The sequence below is a fragment of the Hydra viridissima genome, unplaced genomic scaffold, assembly GCF_058129835.1.
Source record: "Hydra viridissima isolate aposymbiotic clone 2 unplaced genomic scaffold, HvirCarnegie_v1 scaffold_5, whole genome shotgun sequence".
Classification (NCBI taxonomy): domain Eukaryota; kingdom Metazoa; phylum Cnidaria; class Hydrozoa; order Anthoathecata; family Hydridae; genus Hydra; species Hydra viridissima.
In genome coordinates this window covers 14,701,152-14,718,358 of record NW_028324304.1, presented here as the reverse complement: position 1 = coordinate 14,718,358, position 17,207 = coordinate 14,701,152, and the positions used below count along the sequence as shown (strand labels likewise).

The following is a 17,207-nucleotide window of genomic DNA, read 5'->3' as shown; positions in this document are numbered from 1 at the left end:
ATTAATGACATAAAAGACTAAAAGAACTCGTGGTCCCAATATAATAAAAAATGATGAATTCTGCAAAAACCTCTAGAAAAAAATGCTACATTTTGATGAAAGTACATTTTTACTCAAAACAATAAAATAAAGCTTATAGAACTCCCGTTTGCATTAGGGCAATCCTAGTATTAAATAAACAAAAAAAAACAGAAGCTCTTTGACTTCCAGATGAATTTGCATACTTTAAAAACAATTTTGTTAACTTGTTTTTCAAGACGTACAATTAATTAGTGGAAAACGTGGACAATTATCAATAATAATAAAACCTTATTATTATAATGAAGACTGTAACCTTGTGAATGTAATATAGACATTTTTTATACAAAATTTACTTTAATCATTTTCATTAACTATCATTTTCAGATCGATTGCAACTCTTAAAGCTGTTCAGAAGTAGTGGTCGGCGGATTCGTATTCAGATACTTTGAATCTACGACTACTTGTATTTCTAGGATTCGTTTTTGACTGAAACGAATCTTGACTCAAACCTATTGGTTCGGGTTCATAGGACTTGTATAATATATGGATTCATAAATACGAATCCATGGATTTGTGTTGTGAGTCCACGTCTAACTCGTATACGAATCTTTTACCAAACCATGAAAAAAATTTTAAATTATTGTATTTTGCATTTAATTGCTCATGTAAAGATATTTAAAAATGAAATAGTTTAATTTCCATGAAATTTCTTATTCAAAACGGCCTGAAAATTAAAAACGTAGTTATTAAGGAAAAGATCCGAACCAATACAAAAACCCATGGAAAAACGCGAGGCTAACTATAATATTTTAACTAATAATAATTTGAAAAAAATTTAACTATAAAAATGTTTTAATCTTTTACTTAATCAGGATTATCTAAAAAATAATTAGATTTATATCTCGTCAGGTTAGAATTAATCTGTTCTATCTTCCATTTTAAACGTTGGGAGAAAATGAATTTTTAATTTTACTAAGTAATGATCACTTTTAAATTACATTTTATTTTTAAATCTTTGACTGTTTAAATTTCTTACTGTTGCGTTTTTGTCTTTTTTTTTTTAAAAAAAAAAATATCCGAATCAAAGTCTTATGCTTAAGGCATTTCGAAGCCGTTGACATCAAAGTCGTTGTTTCTGAGTCTTTGGAATCTCCATAAACATCGACGAGCACATTTTGTGCAACAAAAAGTAGTATTTCTTATGAATGTTGAGCTGTTCGCACATTTTCTGACAAATTTAAAACAATAAAAGGAACATTTGCTGAGTGATCCCGGAATCATCAGCGATTGTCCGAATCTCAGATAATCTCGAAACAACGATATGGATTGACCACATAGCAATTAACTGCAGTCTAAGTCCTAAGTGAGGCAGTTCCATTTCATAAATTTTCAATTCCTTTTTGAAAATATTTTCAATGGTGAATTCTATAGAATGCTGCTGTTGGAACAACCAATTTTTTTTTTTTTTTTTGTTATCGGTAGAATGATGCTATGTTAAATTACTAGAACCAACTCATGCATCATCAGACTATTCACACATTTATATGCCAAGCTCCTTTAAACTGTCTACAGATCATCCTCGAATAAGTTTCGGTTGTTAATAATGTTCAGTCATAAATAATGGAAATAAAAAAACACCACTAGCAAAAATATACAGTTATATTTACAATTAAGACACTGAAGAAAATAAAAGAATACTTAAACGCAATTATTATTACAAATCATATTCTAACCTTTTATCTTATAACACGCATAACTGACTAAATTAATATACAAAAATTATACAGCCACAAACAGCGTGCTTATGTCAATTTATTACTCATTATATGATCATTCATATAAAAGGAGTCGCAACGACAGCCAGTTCTCTCATTTCCTCCATTATTTAGAACTTATGAAAACTTAAGAAACATTTAAACATCAATATTCACATAAATACATAAACAAGAAGTCATAAATAAAGTCGTCATAAATAAATCCCTTTTTAACTGAAATCTCTGTCGGGCCATAAAACGGGCGCTAAAAGCGTCCATATGAAAATACCGAAGCATGCCCAGCAAGATACAATCTTGACCCATACTGTGGACCAGTTGCTGCTAAGAGTTCTGAAATTTGATCCTTCAGGGCTTAAAGACAAATAACGTAGTAAGGTAAAAACAAATAACGTAATAAGCTAAAGACAAATAACGAAAATACAAATGAAAGTACAATAACAAGTGTTATAAGTAACGTAAAACGAGGGCGGGTGAGAACAGCGTACCTGTACCAGTTTGTCAGCATCATCATAATGTAAAGAGATGCCAACATGAATGTTAAATGGAAAAATGAATAACTGTATGCCACTTGGTCTTTCTCATCATCGTACACTTTCTGGCCTTTCCTTTCATGATCCTAAAAAAATTAACAGCTTCTGGAGATGAACTGTTGTAACTTTAACTACCCATAATATTACATAACTATTACGAATTATAATTAATACTTCTTTTAAAATCAAGAGTTAGGGAGTTTCAAAGATTGGTTTAAATATTTTCCTAAAATAAACACCTCATTTTCATCACTTCCATCTTCAATTAAAATATCCTCCATTGCATCATCAGCTTTAATAGATAGATTTTTGCCATTGCTTGTACGCAAACATGAATATACCACAGTGCAAAACAGTACAACTGCTGCAAATGTTGTTTGACCACCAAAAGTTGGGACCAGATTCAATTTACTACCTATAAGAAGCAGTTAAATGATAAAAAAATTATGAATTGCAAATTTGGAATCCAATCTTGACAGCCTAGGATCATAAAAATTCTATAGGAAACTTTATATTTGTATTCTTCCCTGATTAAACCTCTTAAACAGCATTTGTTTAGGAAATTCTATCTCAGCATAGAATATACTCAGGACAATACTTTTAAAATATACTAGAGGCTTCAAATCAATTTTTCAAATAACCATAGAACTCTTAAAAATAATTTACTCGCAGGCAAATGTCTACAGCCTGTGCAAAGCAATATGGTGTAGTTCAGGGGTGGGGAACCTGCGGCCCCCAAACACTCTTTGTGCAGCCCCGAAATGTAAAATTAAGATTTAAAATTTTTTTTTAAATATTTTAGAGAAAATAATGAAATTTAAAAAATTACTTTATTTTTACATTTTAGTTATAGTAAACTGTATGAATGCTAATGTTAATTAAGGGAAAAAATTGTTTAACTTGGCAAAGCTGGTACAGTAGTAATTGATCGACAGAAATAACAACAAAACAAAACAAAATGAATAAATAAAAACACCGTACGGATTTTTTTTTGTGACAGTAGAAATCAATTGACTGTAAGTTTCTGTATTATAATGTATATCATGGTTTTCTATTTGTCTAATTTTTCAACTAGTATCAAAATGTCAGTTCTCCCTTTTTGGTCTTTTAATGAAAAATGAGAGGAAGATTACTTCATGATTTCAACCAAGGATAAAATGCTTTGGTTGTTGTGTGACCTCACAATTGCTACTTTGAAGAATGCTACTGCAAAGAGACAAAAACTTTCATAAGGTTCATAAGTATGCAAAATTAGAGGGAGAAGGTCGAAAAAATGCATTAGCAAAACTGAAGTCTCAAAAGAGCAAACAACAGCAGACATTTTCAATTGTTCAAGAACATGGAAATAGAGCAACTGAAGCAACATATAAAACTGCTCTCATTCTTGGCAAAGGAGGAAAACCATATAGTGATATTGAAACCTTGAAGGCTTGCCTCATTGAAGCAGTGTCATGTATGGATCCAGATAAAGTGGATAAGTATAAGCAGCTTCCGCTTTCTCGGCGAACAATTACGGACCATCAACATGAGCTTGCTACAAATAGTTCTGAGCGATTAATCTCAATATGTCAAATGGAGGACGCATATTACTCAATTGCTTTAGATGATTCCACTGATGTGACTGATTTTGCCCAACTTCTGTTATTTATTCGGGTTATAACTGCAGACTTCAAAAGTTATGAAGAGTTGTTTTCTTTAGCAACACTAAAAGGAAAAACATGAGGCTGTGATATACTTGCTACTTTCAAAGAAAAAATTTGTCAGGCTCAACTTCAGTTGAAAAATCTAGTCAGCATTTGTTCTGATGGAGCTCCTTCTATGAGTGGAAAAAATGAAGGGTTCATTGCTTTCCTGAAAAAAAAATTGCCTGATCCAGATTGTCTGATTACATTTCATTGTATTCTCCATCAGCAAAGTCTTTGTGCAAAAGCTGCTACTTTGGATGACACATTAAAAAGTTATAGGGATTGTAAATTATATACAGGCAAATTCTTCACACCATTGACAGTTTTGAAACCTTCTGCAATCTGATGAAGAAACATATTCTGTGGATCTTCCTTACTATTCCAATGTTTGTTGGCTGTCACAAGGGTTATTAATGCAAAAATTGCTTGAGCTTCGAAAACAAATTGAGGAGTTTTTTACAAGTCAAAAGGAGATCTGTGAGCTTTCTAATCCAGAACTTTGTAGAGATGCTGCATTCCTCTGCGATCTGATGGAAAAGCATAACATGCTGAATAGTTCATTGCAAGGTAAAACTAAGTCAATCTATGAAATGTAGCAACAGATTCAGGCATTCAAGAAAAAAGTTGTTTTTCTCAACGATGTTATTTCTAAGTCAAATTTATCTACAGAACATTTCCCAGAGCTCACAAAAATTATTCTTGAACAAAAAAATGAGAAAAGGTTGGAAAATAATGATATATCAAGATATGAAACAGCCCTGGATTCTTTGATTGCAGAATTTAATGACAGTGGTTTAAAGACTTTGAATTGACATGGTTTAAAGACTTTGAAGAACATAATGAAACACTGAAACTAGCTTTTCATCCTCATCTTGTTGAAATTTCAACAGCTCCAGAATATTTACAGATGGAATTGATTGAGCTTTCTGAGGACAGTATACTAAAATCTCTCTTTGACAACAAGAAGGATCCATTGGAAATATGGAAAACTGCAGTTGAGTATCCAAAACTCCGTCAAATTGCCAGGCATCTTCTGAGCTGCTTTGGTACCACCTACTGCTGTGAATATATGTTTTCACACATGACATTTATCAAGTCTTATTTAAAGTCACAGTTGACCAATGAGCATCTGGAAGACCAACTGAAGCTTAAAACTACAATAATAGAGCCAAATATTCAAGTTCTGGTTCAAAAGAAACAGAATCAGAAAAGTCATTGATAACTTTTGTGATACATGATACATTAAGAAATATTGTAATACATGCGTTAAGATATATTGTGATACAAGATGCTTTAAGAAATATAACATTAGTACGAGTACTATACACCAAATTTGCATATTTATTAGTGCGGCCCCCAAACAATTTTTTTAAGGGTCATGCAGCCCCCAAGCTCAGAAAGGTTCCCCACCCCTGGTGTAGTTAATCATATTGCAGTAACACTAGGACTTTAATACTGAGAATAGATTCCATATTTGTACCAACATGATCATTTACATGAAAACACAGACAATTGACCTAAACATAATCAAGATTGAATACTGATATTTTGAAAGACATATTTTTCATTTTTGCAATTGCTTTTGTGGGTTCTCCTTGAAACATAAAAATCATGAAAAAATAAAAATCATGAAAAAATAAAAATCATGAAAAAATAAAAATCATGAAAAAATAAAAATCATGAAAAAATAAAAATCATGAAAGATTACAAAACCTGGGTTACACAGGGTATCAGGCTCGTTTGATATAGCAGACCATGTGAGATAAGAAGTATATGAACTAATGCATGCTGCTTGCAATAATCCAGATGTAGCTTGTGCTTCTTGGACACTTGGATGAATTGACATGAAAGAAACAATAACTGATAAAAACAGTGTCAAACTGATGAAGAATTTGTTCAAGGAGCAGCCAGCAGACTAAAGAAATCATAAAACTATTTAAACAACTTGCAATTAAATTTAAAGTTTTTTTTCTTTGTTAACCTATTTGTTTTCCAAATTAAAATGTCAAAGAAAATACACCTCTTCATCAATGTAAGAATCATTGACCATGAGTATAAATACTAATGATCAATAATAATGATAAGTAAAATATCTATGCAACATCATGAATTTTTTGCATATAGTTCATACATCAATAATATTTATAATAAAACTATTCTACATGTTAATGCTAATAACAACTTTTGATAATATGCAAAAATTCTGATAGTGTTTTAAGTATTATTGATGGTGTGCCCTAGAAAGTCTCATCAAATTTTGTTTGAAAATTGGATAAAACAGTTTTTTTTTTGCTCATGGTAATTTTTTTGGCAGCACTAGAAAAATCTTTATTAGTTGAATCTAGGATACAAAAAACTTTTGTAAAAGGAAATTTTATTTTAAGGAATATTTTTTTATTTGTATTATTATGTATATTAAGTGTAAACTTTGCAAGCCCAAACTTGATTGAAAGAGATGTGTAGCTCCAAAGAGTTGTTAAAAGTTGTTAATGGGATTTTGAGGTCAACACCAACAAATGCCATAACAAGCTGAAAGATCTTTTAATTGCCATTCCCATATACATTTAGCTAGTGTCATTATCACTGTCACAATGTTTCTTCTGACTCTAATGTATCACAATTGAAATGTGGTTGATAAGCCAATGACTTTAAAGTTGATTAGCCAAATATTTAGCTTAGCTGTTTTCTTTAATCTTCAACCTCAGCATATTTTATACCTTTACACTTTACTTTTCAATATTTTACAATTTCATTGTATGCAGTTGGTAGCAAATATGTTATAAGGAATATTTCATTAGGAGCAATTTTAAATTTTCTATGTGATGTTAAAAGTCGTTAATTATTTTTTCTAAATTATTATTGAAAAATATACAAAATAAAACTTAAAAACTTGGTAAAAATATAAGAAAAAGAAAGTTTATATAGAAAATTTGTTTAATTTCAAGTCTCCTTGTTTTGATCAATTTAGAATTGATTCATAATGAAATATATGCTTTCTTATATTTTTGAAAATAAATTTAATTGATAAAAATAAAAAAAAAGCAACAGAAAAACATTAATCAGGTTTTTTTTTGTTCATTTGTGGAACTATAAAGAAAAATTAAAATCACAGTGTATCAGCATATGTTTTTATATATGTCTTTAGGATTTTAAAAAATTTAGAGGAAAATTTTAAAAATTTAATACCAAAACTTACAGCATAAAAAATATAGCAACACACAATAATTGCAATTGCTATTAAGTACATCAATCCAGTGCTCACTGCCAAACCTAACAAAAAAAAAAAATATGAAAGAAAATGTAAACTACCATCAAAAAAAGATTAAATATTAACAGGCCAATTTATCAATCTTTCAGGCAGATTTTATATTAACAAAACCAGTAAAATGTAAGACATTTGAAAAAAATTAGCAAAAAGAGTTGGGTGCTAATTTCAAAGAACAATTTTCTAAAATAAAAACTTAAAAATAAACCACCTACCAATAAACCATACCTTGTTTTCACTTTCCTCATAATTAGTAATCCTTAAAGATAAGGTTAAATATAACTCCAAAACACAAATCTCTAGTAACATCATGGATATTTTAAAATCTATAAAAATATACTAAATTCTATCAAAAGAGATTAAAACTATACCATTTTTCAGACCATCGATGAGCAAAATCAATCAAAAAAACAAGTTGTATAAGTATAAACAAGAATCCTCCAACCAGCCCAAAATACATCCATACTAAAAATCCAATAATACCAATCATAAATTAACGCCAGGTAACATTGCTGTTGAAATTTATAAGCATCTCAAAAATTCAGTTTCAGTTTTAAATTGCTTTATGTACTGTAAATATATCTCAATTTTGAATGTTTTGATGATTGTAAGAATTAAAAATTTGTTCAAAATGTGAAGAGTGATGTGATATGATTTAAACAACTTACAAAATATTATACTCTGAAATGATTTTCAACATTTTTAAAAAACAAATGTAAACATTTTTTAAAATGTGGAAAGATGCACTCAAAATACATCCTCTAGAAAGTGAAAAATACACCCTTTAGGAAGTGAAAATCCCAAAATAATATGAACTGAAATGGTTTTTTTTATTACCTAATTGCTAAAATTTTACATCAACACCAGTATTAAGTTGTGTATATATACATCCATATAAAATATATGTGCATAAAATATGTGTATAATATACATACATACATACATATATACATACATACATACATACATACATACATACATACATACATACATACATACATACATACATACATACATACATACATACATACATACATACATACATACATACATACATGTGTATACAGTCTGTATACACATTTACACATATACACACATTATAAACATGAAATATACAATACTTAACTTTATAGATATATACAATACCTTTTGAGAAATCACCCTTAGGAATGAAGAAAGCTCCAACTAGCAAACCAATAAAATAAAGGAACTTAATACCCCAAAACCTAAATATGAAAGACTGCAATAAAATTATTAAACAAGGAACAAAAAAGTTATTTAGGTTTACTCCAGGATAAGGAAAAAATAAATATGAAAAAATTGAAGAGTAAAAAATGTTTTACCAGTTTTCATTTTATTTTTATAAAAGATAAAAGATAAAAGTTAAAAGATAAAAGAAAAAATTAAATTCAAAGTAAAAAACAAAAATTTCATCTCAAAAGAAAGTCCATCAATTCTAATATGCAAATATTACATCATAAAAAACAAATTTATAAATTCCTAGAGTGCCTTGGCATCATTTTGTAGCATTTAAACTTCGAGTTCTAATGCATACATTTACCTAAATTTTTGATGCTTTATTCTTCAAATAAATTATTATCATATCCAGCAAAATGAAATGAAATTTTTAGAAGCTTACTTAGCACTTGGTGCTTAATGCAGCCCCAAGAGTGTCATTTGGGTTCAGCCATTGGATCGAAAAATAACTTAAATCATCATCTATTATTTTAGGGTATTATTGCCTTTTTTTTCTATTATTAAGCCTAGTTGTTAAAAGTTCAGGACAACTTGGAATATTTATAATGGAAAAATATTTTAATACTTCTAATGCAAAACATGCAGCATAAATTCAGAAGTGACCTGGACTGTTTTTTTTTTTTGGTTTCAATTGATCTTTAATATTGATTTAGTTTTGTTTGTGTTAACATTCTAAATAGTAATGCTTTTATCAGTTATCTTCCAACAGTTATCTTCCATTGAACGCATTTTTTCACAGCCAGATGACCATGCATTAAATTTCTTTGTGAAAGTTTTTGCATCTTAGATATACCAGCCCGTCTGTTTGACTTCACATGATTTTTTTATTTGATGCAAACCAGCTTGTATCAATAACTTTGCATTCAAACTGCAAAGTTATTTGAGGCTGAATAATCGCTGAATACCTTGCATACTTTCATAAAAATTTATACTGGTGTAGTTAAATTACACCTGGCTTCATCAAAATTTAGGAGCATAGGATAGTTTTTGCAAAATTTGTAGGGCAAAGTAATGTGTAAGATAATTGAATATATTTTCAAAATTAAGTGTTAAATCAAATTTGGGCCCTGTACTAGTACTAAAGCTCTTTAGAAAAAAAAAAACTTTTGAAGCTTTGAAAGCTACTCTGGGTAAAACACATTTTTGAACAAAATTAGCCTGCTGAATATATTCATTAATTTTTATGGCTACACTTTGTATATGGATATACCAACATCCTTGTTTTTCTATTCTTACATTTATAGCTTAGGTCACAACAATACAAAAAAACTTGTCTTTCACACACTTACTTTATCATCTTAAAAAAATATGCTTTTTCAACTTTTTACAGTTTAAAATCAAACATTTTCCCCAGCCTTAAAAAGCATAAAAAATTCTTCATTTACTATGCAACCACTTTTTAGTTAATTTTTGAAAAAACCATAACCATGCTTAATCATTTGCCACACCCACTTAAGTTACATATCTTTAAATAATCCTGAACATCACAAATATCAAAAATAGCCAAAACTACAACAAATTGGCAAAACCATATGAAATTACTTTTCCCAGCTAAAAAATTAAAAAAACTCAGTCTTTCAGCTCTTTTACTAAAAAAAAGACCTTTTTACTTGTTTTCCCAGCTTTCTCATCTAGATTGATAAATTTCCTTCACTTTAATTTGAAATATTTCACAAAATATAATAAAAAAAGTTAAATTTATACTAAAAATAAAATAACTTAGATGGTGAAATTCTATTCTATGAATAAGATAAGAAATGTAAAATATAAAAGTTTAATGAGTTGTTTTTGCATTTGGGTAATAATTAGGGTGTGCTGAAGTCATTTTCAGTTTTATATTGTTTAGAAATCTCATTTGCAACTGCAATTACTTATTTTTAGTATTTGTTCACTGCCACTCTTGCAGCTAATTTATTATTCTTGATGTCCTCAAGAGGTTATTTCTTGTCAACATTTTGTAATAAACATTTTAAAAAAAAACAGTAATTATAAAAGTAAATTTTAGATTAAATTTTTGATGGTGGTAATTTTGGAAAAGATGTTATTATCTTCTGGGTCATATGAAGAATAGCTTGGTTGGAGCTAAACTGCCATCAGTTGGTGAGGTAAAGTCCCTTTATCTGCATAAACTTACAAGTAGTGCTAAAAACAAACATGAGGTTACATCTCATATAATACATGAAGTGGAACCATTCTGGCACAGGACAAGAATCAAAAGACTGTGTCATCATGTTATTGAACAGTTGGAACAGTTAACTTCCGAGTGGAAAAGGCTTAAGAAAAGCAAATAATGTTGAACTAGAACACAGATGTCAAACAAAGAAAGTTTAACTGATACATTCTCTGACATATTTGACATTACTCACCAAGATGCGTTAGTATTATTTACAGTGGAAAAAGACAGAGCATTCCTGCTAGCACAGCATGAAAAAGGTAGGAAAGGTGCAGGTGTGGATACAAAACTGGTGAAGAAAGAAGCAGAACTGAGGCAAAAATTGAATAAATGCTGCATGTGGGAAGAAAAACAGAAAGTAGAATTAGATCTTTTCAACCAAAGGATTGCACTGTCATCAAATGATGATGATACTGATTCTGAACCATTTTCAACAGAGAAAGAATTTGGAAGTTCAGTTGTAGGAAACAAATTAATCAGAAAAAGAGGAAAAAGTAGCTTCTGCAGTGCAGTGCACACATTTCTGCTAATATTTATGGTTCTGGGCAGAATGTCAAGGACTTCAATACCAACCACTTTTCAATCCAGCATGCACACATGAATCATAGTTTACTCATCACAAGTGATGTGAAGGCAAAGCTTGATCCAAAGAAGACATTAACTCTTCATTGATAACAAACTGATGATGGATTCAACTCTTGATGAAAATGTTGACTGTCTTCAGATCTTTGTGTTTGGACTTTATCAACTTCTCTGCATTCCCAAATAACAATTGACATCACCAAAAACCATGAGATGCAGTTTCATGATTTTGTGATGATGATTTCAAAGAGGTTCTTTCACTTGCTGTCAATTCCTTATGTTTATGACAATTTCTAATTTTTTAAGCAAGATAACTGTGATATTATATAATGAGCAGCTGTGCAGTGGCTACAGACTATATTTTAATTTATAATCTGTTATGTAAAAACTATGTTTTTGCAAAAAAAATTGTATGCCACACCCTAAATGTCAACTGATCTCAATAAAACTTTGCACACTTCTTTCATTTGCATGGAGACTTTGAGAGGGTGAGAGGTTTAAAATTCCAAAGTTGAAATGCAAGGGTCACCCTGAAACAGAACTTAAAATTTTTCTAAGGAGTACTAATTAATTTTAAATTACAAAAAATTATTATAGAATATTATAAAAGCTAAATTTCATTAAAAATAATTGTTAACAATCAACAAATAAATTTATCATCTTTCAGCAACAAATCAAATTTTACAACAGAAGTAAGTTTTCTTAATAGAATGGAACATTTCAAAATTAAAATATCTTCACACAGATGGAGAATTTGTAAAGCAAAACAAAGGTTCTCTCAATTTTAGATCTTAAAAATAGCAAAATCCAAAGATGAATTTTACAAATTCCTATTTCTCAATATACAACTGGAAAAATATCTGAGATTAGTGTTGAAGATGAGCAGCAATTTTTAAATGACTTGCATTCAGATAGGCTCTGGATTAATCAACAGATTAAAAATAAAACTCAATTGGCACAATTTATCAGATATGTAACATCAGATGTAATTGTGAAAGAAGAATTACTAGATTTAGTTAAGCTAAAAGACACTATTAAATCATGGAATTGATATAAAGGAGCCCTTGAGACAGTTCTGGTTAAAGCCTACCAATAGATATGTTAGTGTTGCTACAGACAGTGCAACAGCAATGGTTGGTAAAACATATTTAACTTTATTAAAAAGGGATCCTAAGTATCTAGAGCTTTTTCCAGTTTATTCTGGGACTCCAGTTCTCGGATTCATCAAGAACATTTAGTAGAAAAACATTAAAACTTTTGAATCATTCTAAAACTAGTGTTGGAAAATGTAAATTACATTTGAAATGTAAAAAATCACAACTTAAAATTTCTATTAACGAATTGAATCTTGCTGACAAACCAAGTGAACCTGTTGTTTTAATGGTGCTGTAAGGTGGCTTTTAAGTATGATTCAGTAAAGTTATAATAAGATTGAACTATTCAGGAAAAAACTACAGAATTTACTAGAAGAGTTTCAAAACAGGTTTGTATTAGATTTTCAGAAAATAGTTCCTGAAGTTATGTATTCTCAACTGAAAAAGATTAGTATAAAATTCATTTCATTTTTTGGTTCAATGTACACATGTAAATCTTTATTTTCCTAAGATTTGTCAAATCAAAGTGTTGTACAAATCTAACCAGTGAGCATTTGTCAGAATTACATACTGTCAGAGTTACTATTACACCAACTACAAGTTTCAAACCAGTAAAGTCCAGAATCTTAATGCCTTTTGATTATTTAACAACTGCCCAAATTATTATGCATGAAAAATTCTTTAAAGGTGTAAAGATGTTTTTGCAAGGTGTTTCACAAAATAATTGATCTTTGCTGAATGATAATATTTTGTTGATTGCAAATGTAGTTTTAAGAAATTCAATTTTATTTTTACTGTGAATTAATTTCATAGTCATTATTTGGAAAAATGTTCCTTTTATTTTGTAGAGGTTTTTTAATTTGTCATTTATTTGGCATTTCGTAGATTTCATTAGATTTAACAATAAGTATTTTTAGCTAATAATTTAATAACAACAGTAATAATAACAGTAATAATAATAGTAATAATAATAGTAATAGTAATAATAAAAACAATAACAATAATATTAGTAATAATAATAATAACAATAATAATAATAATATTAGTAATAATAATAATAATAATAATAATAATAATAATAATAATAATAATAATAATAATAATAATAATAATAATAATAATAATAATAATACTAACAATAATAATAATAATAATAATAATAATAATAATAATAATAATAATAACAATAATAATAATACTAATACTAATAATAATAATAATAATAATAATAATAATAATAATAATAATAATAATAATAATAATAATAATAATAATAACAATAATAATAATAATAGTAAAAATAATAATAATAATGATGATGATGATGATGATGATGATGATGATGATGATGATGATGATGATGATGATGATGATGATGATGATGATGATGATGATAATGATGATGTGATGATGATGATGATGATGATGATGATGATGATGATGATGATGATGATGATGATGATGATGATGATGATGATGATGATGATGATGATGATGATGATAACAATAATAATAAAAATAAAAATTATTATAACAATAATAATAATGATAATAAAAATAATAAAATGACAATAATAATAACAAAAATAACAACAATGATAATAATGACAACAACAATAATTTAGTATTATAAACATAACTATAATATTAGGTTATAAATGCTTCACTCAGTAAAACTAGAATGAAGACTAAATTTGAGTTTTAATCAATGTGGAATGGGCCAAGGAACTATGTTAATAATGCAGTAAAAATATCAAAAAACTTATTTACAAAAAGTTAAGAAGCAAGTATAAAATTTATTTATAACAGGCAGTCTTTTATTGAACTTTAAAACAATAAATTATACCCATTTTGGATCTTTGCTCTTGGGTCTCTGCTACTTCGAACTCTAAACATAATAACTGCCATTAATAAAAAAAATGCTGCCATAGCAAAACACACTCTGTACACAGCCATATAGCCAACTAGTTTGTCACAGTTCTCTTCTCCAACTTGAGAACACAGATGAGGCACCTTATTCATCTTTTCACGGATGCCAGGAGTTAACATCACACAAGACATAATAAATCCAATAAAAAGGATAAAGACATAACCAATTCTTGCTGCAGTTGAATTCTTGCATGATGGGCAGGCTTTACAGCATAAACTACATGCTGCTGAACCACAGCAGCAAGCAAGCTAAAATTAATTAGTTTTTAAAAACTTTATAATAGCTTAAGTTGGTGTATAAGTTGAGTTGCACTGATGACTAAACTGTTTAGAATGGGTCAAAAAATGATCTCAACTTATACACTGAGTTGTCTTATATTTTGACACTAAACTAATTAACATTAAATGCCATAAAAAAGTCAGGCCTAATTTCATACCAGCTCTGATTTTACTTATTATATCATTAACAATAAGTATGAAATGTAGCCTAGAAAAGTCTAGAAAAAATCTGAAGCTGATCAGAAATAAAAGTAACTTAAGCTTTAAAAATATATATAAAAAAAATTTGGTCTGAAAAACAGAAAAGCTACAATATGTACCAGCTTCTTCTTTAATGATTTTAAAGAAACAGAAAAGTCAGAAAAATATGAAATGGAAAAGATATCTGCCAGTTACATTTGCAGTTTGTTTGGGTAAAAAAAAGGAAAAATCTATAGCGTTTTTGAAAAAACAACATTCAGTGGTAAATAACTTAAACTGTTAATGGCATAAATCATCTGAACAGATATTTAACTCTATAATGTATTGCTAAATGTCTATTATTTTTAAAACAAACATTTTACATAAAAATAAGATAAAGATATTGAAGTACATTTCTGTATATAAAACATTTTAGTTTTAAGGTGAGAATCCTTTAAGTTTAACTGTTGTAACTATAAACAAATCTTCCAGGAAAACTCTAAAGCAGATATTATACAAATAAGTTAACCTCTGTAGTTGAATAAAAAGTAAAACAAAGAAAGTGCTATGAAGCTTTGCAAGTATGTTGGTATATCTACTGTTGAAGTGAACAATGTCATTAACCTGATGACATCATCACAAGAAGAAATTTAACCTAAATGTAAAATAGAACAGGATGTCTTTATTAGAGATGATGAGGCTGTAACAGAACTTATGCATGGTTCTAACAAATTGCTCAGTATACTATGGTGGAAAGATGCTTTCACCTTCTCTGCACTATTCTACACATATCCATTGACAGAAGTCACAAATTTCTTAAAGCAAATATAAATTGATAAAACAACAAAAATATATTTTTACTTACATCAGATATAAGTGTTTTATTCTGGCTAATGTAGAAGACATATTCAATTATAATGGAAAATCTTGAATAGATCGCCTCTGAATGATGTTAGTTATAACCTGGCATATGACTTAAAATTTGCTAACATTTCATACCTTCTTGTAATATAAAGGTAAATATTTTTGAAAGAGGAACTCCAAAAACTTTAGGTTCTCTTAATAATTGGTACAAACTTTGTTATGCTTCAAAATTCAATATGTTGAAAATGGAGGAAAGCAATCATAAATGGCAGACTTTTTAAATGTGTTTCATCCTCAACTGCATTTTTTAAATAAGAATCCTCAAGTTGAAATTCATCACTTAGTTTTGTCTCCAGAATTACATCTTCTTATAACGATTGTAACAATATATAAAAGCATATTTGAATGCAAAAATGAAGTTTACCTGGAAAGTGTATGTCCGCATTATTTTCCAAACTTGGATAAGTTGGGCTCAATATAAGTGAAAGAACTGGATAGAAAGGTTATGCAAAGCAATTGAAATTTATTTCTGTTACTTTTTGAATGATAGTATGGTTTTTAAATATAAACATGTCAGTGTCGTATTTTTTTTGCTTACACCAAAACTTTGTGACTGTTATGCTGATTAGGGCATAAATGCAGTAAAAAAAAGATTTTCATCTCATTTCTGATTGACTTCAAATTTGTACTATGCTCAAAAATAACTTATCAAACCTGTAATTCATTATATAAGAAAAATGCTCATACCTGAGTTACTAAACATCCTCCAATCGATGGTAAACAGCTTGTTACAGAGAAACCACTTAACAGGCCTATGACACCACCCATGAATCCTTAACTTTAAATTAATTCTAAAAAATACAATATCCAATTACTTGTCATAAAGTGAATTAATACTTAACAAGTATATATCTTAAATGCATACATACATACATACATACATACATACATACATACATACATACATACATACATACATACATACATACATACATACATACATACATACATACATACATACATACATACATACATACATACATACATACATACATACATACATACATACATACATACATACATACATACATACATACATACATACATACATACATACATACATACATACATACATACATACATACATACATACATACATACATACATACATACATACATACATACATACATACATACATACATACATACATACATACATACATACATACATACATACATACATACATACATACATACATACATACATACATACATACATACATACATACATACATACATACATACATACATACATACATACATACATACATACATACATACATACATACATACATACATACATACATACATACATACATACATACATACATACATACATACATACATACATACATACATACATACATACATACATACATACAAATCAAATTTCTTTCTGACAAGGTACTACTACCGAGTGCCGTTCCTAAGTTATCCGATATAAACAACACTTTAGCCGGTTCTTGTTTATTAATATAAAACAGAACGTTGTTATACGGCCAGGAAATTTACA

General features: G+C 28.6%; 1 protein-coding gene across 3 annotated transcripts; it reads right to left on the bottom strand.

The window, feature by feature from the left end:
- Positions 1-1,662: 1,662 nt before the first annotated feature.
- LOC145188836 (putative serine incorporator) lies at positions 1,663-17,135 on the bottom strand. Of its 3 annotated transcripts, none has more exons than XM_090086706.1 (11): positions 17,072-17,135; positions 16,382-16,485; positions 14,229-14,560; positions 8,423-8,502; positions 7,648-7,741; positions 7,492-7,535; positions 7,208-7,281; positions 5,725-5,926; positions 2,566-2,741; positions 2,282-2,412; positions 1,663-2,147 (listed from the first exon to the last, which is right to left on the bottom strand). In XM_090086706.1, the coding sequence occupies exons 2-11, from the start codon at positions 16,460-16,462 to the stop codon at positions 2,006-2,008; spliced, it is 1,356 nt and encodes a 451-aa protein (XP_089942832.1). In that variant the 5' UTR covers positions 16,463-16,485; positions 17,072-17,135; the 3' UTR covers positions 1,663-2,005. The 3 variants fall into 3 exon arrangements, with proteins under 3 accessions (XP_089942832.1, XP_089942833.1, XP_089942831.1); XM_090086707.1 differs by having other exon boundaries at positions 17,109-17,127; XM_090086705.1 differs by having other exon boundaries at positions 17,076-17,099.
- Between the last annotated feature and the right edge of the window lie 72 nt (positions 17,136-17,207).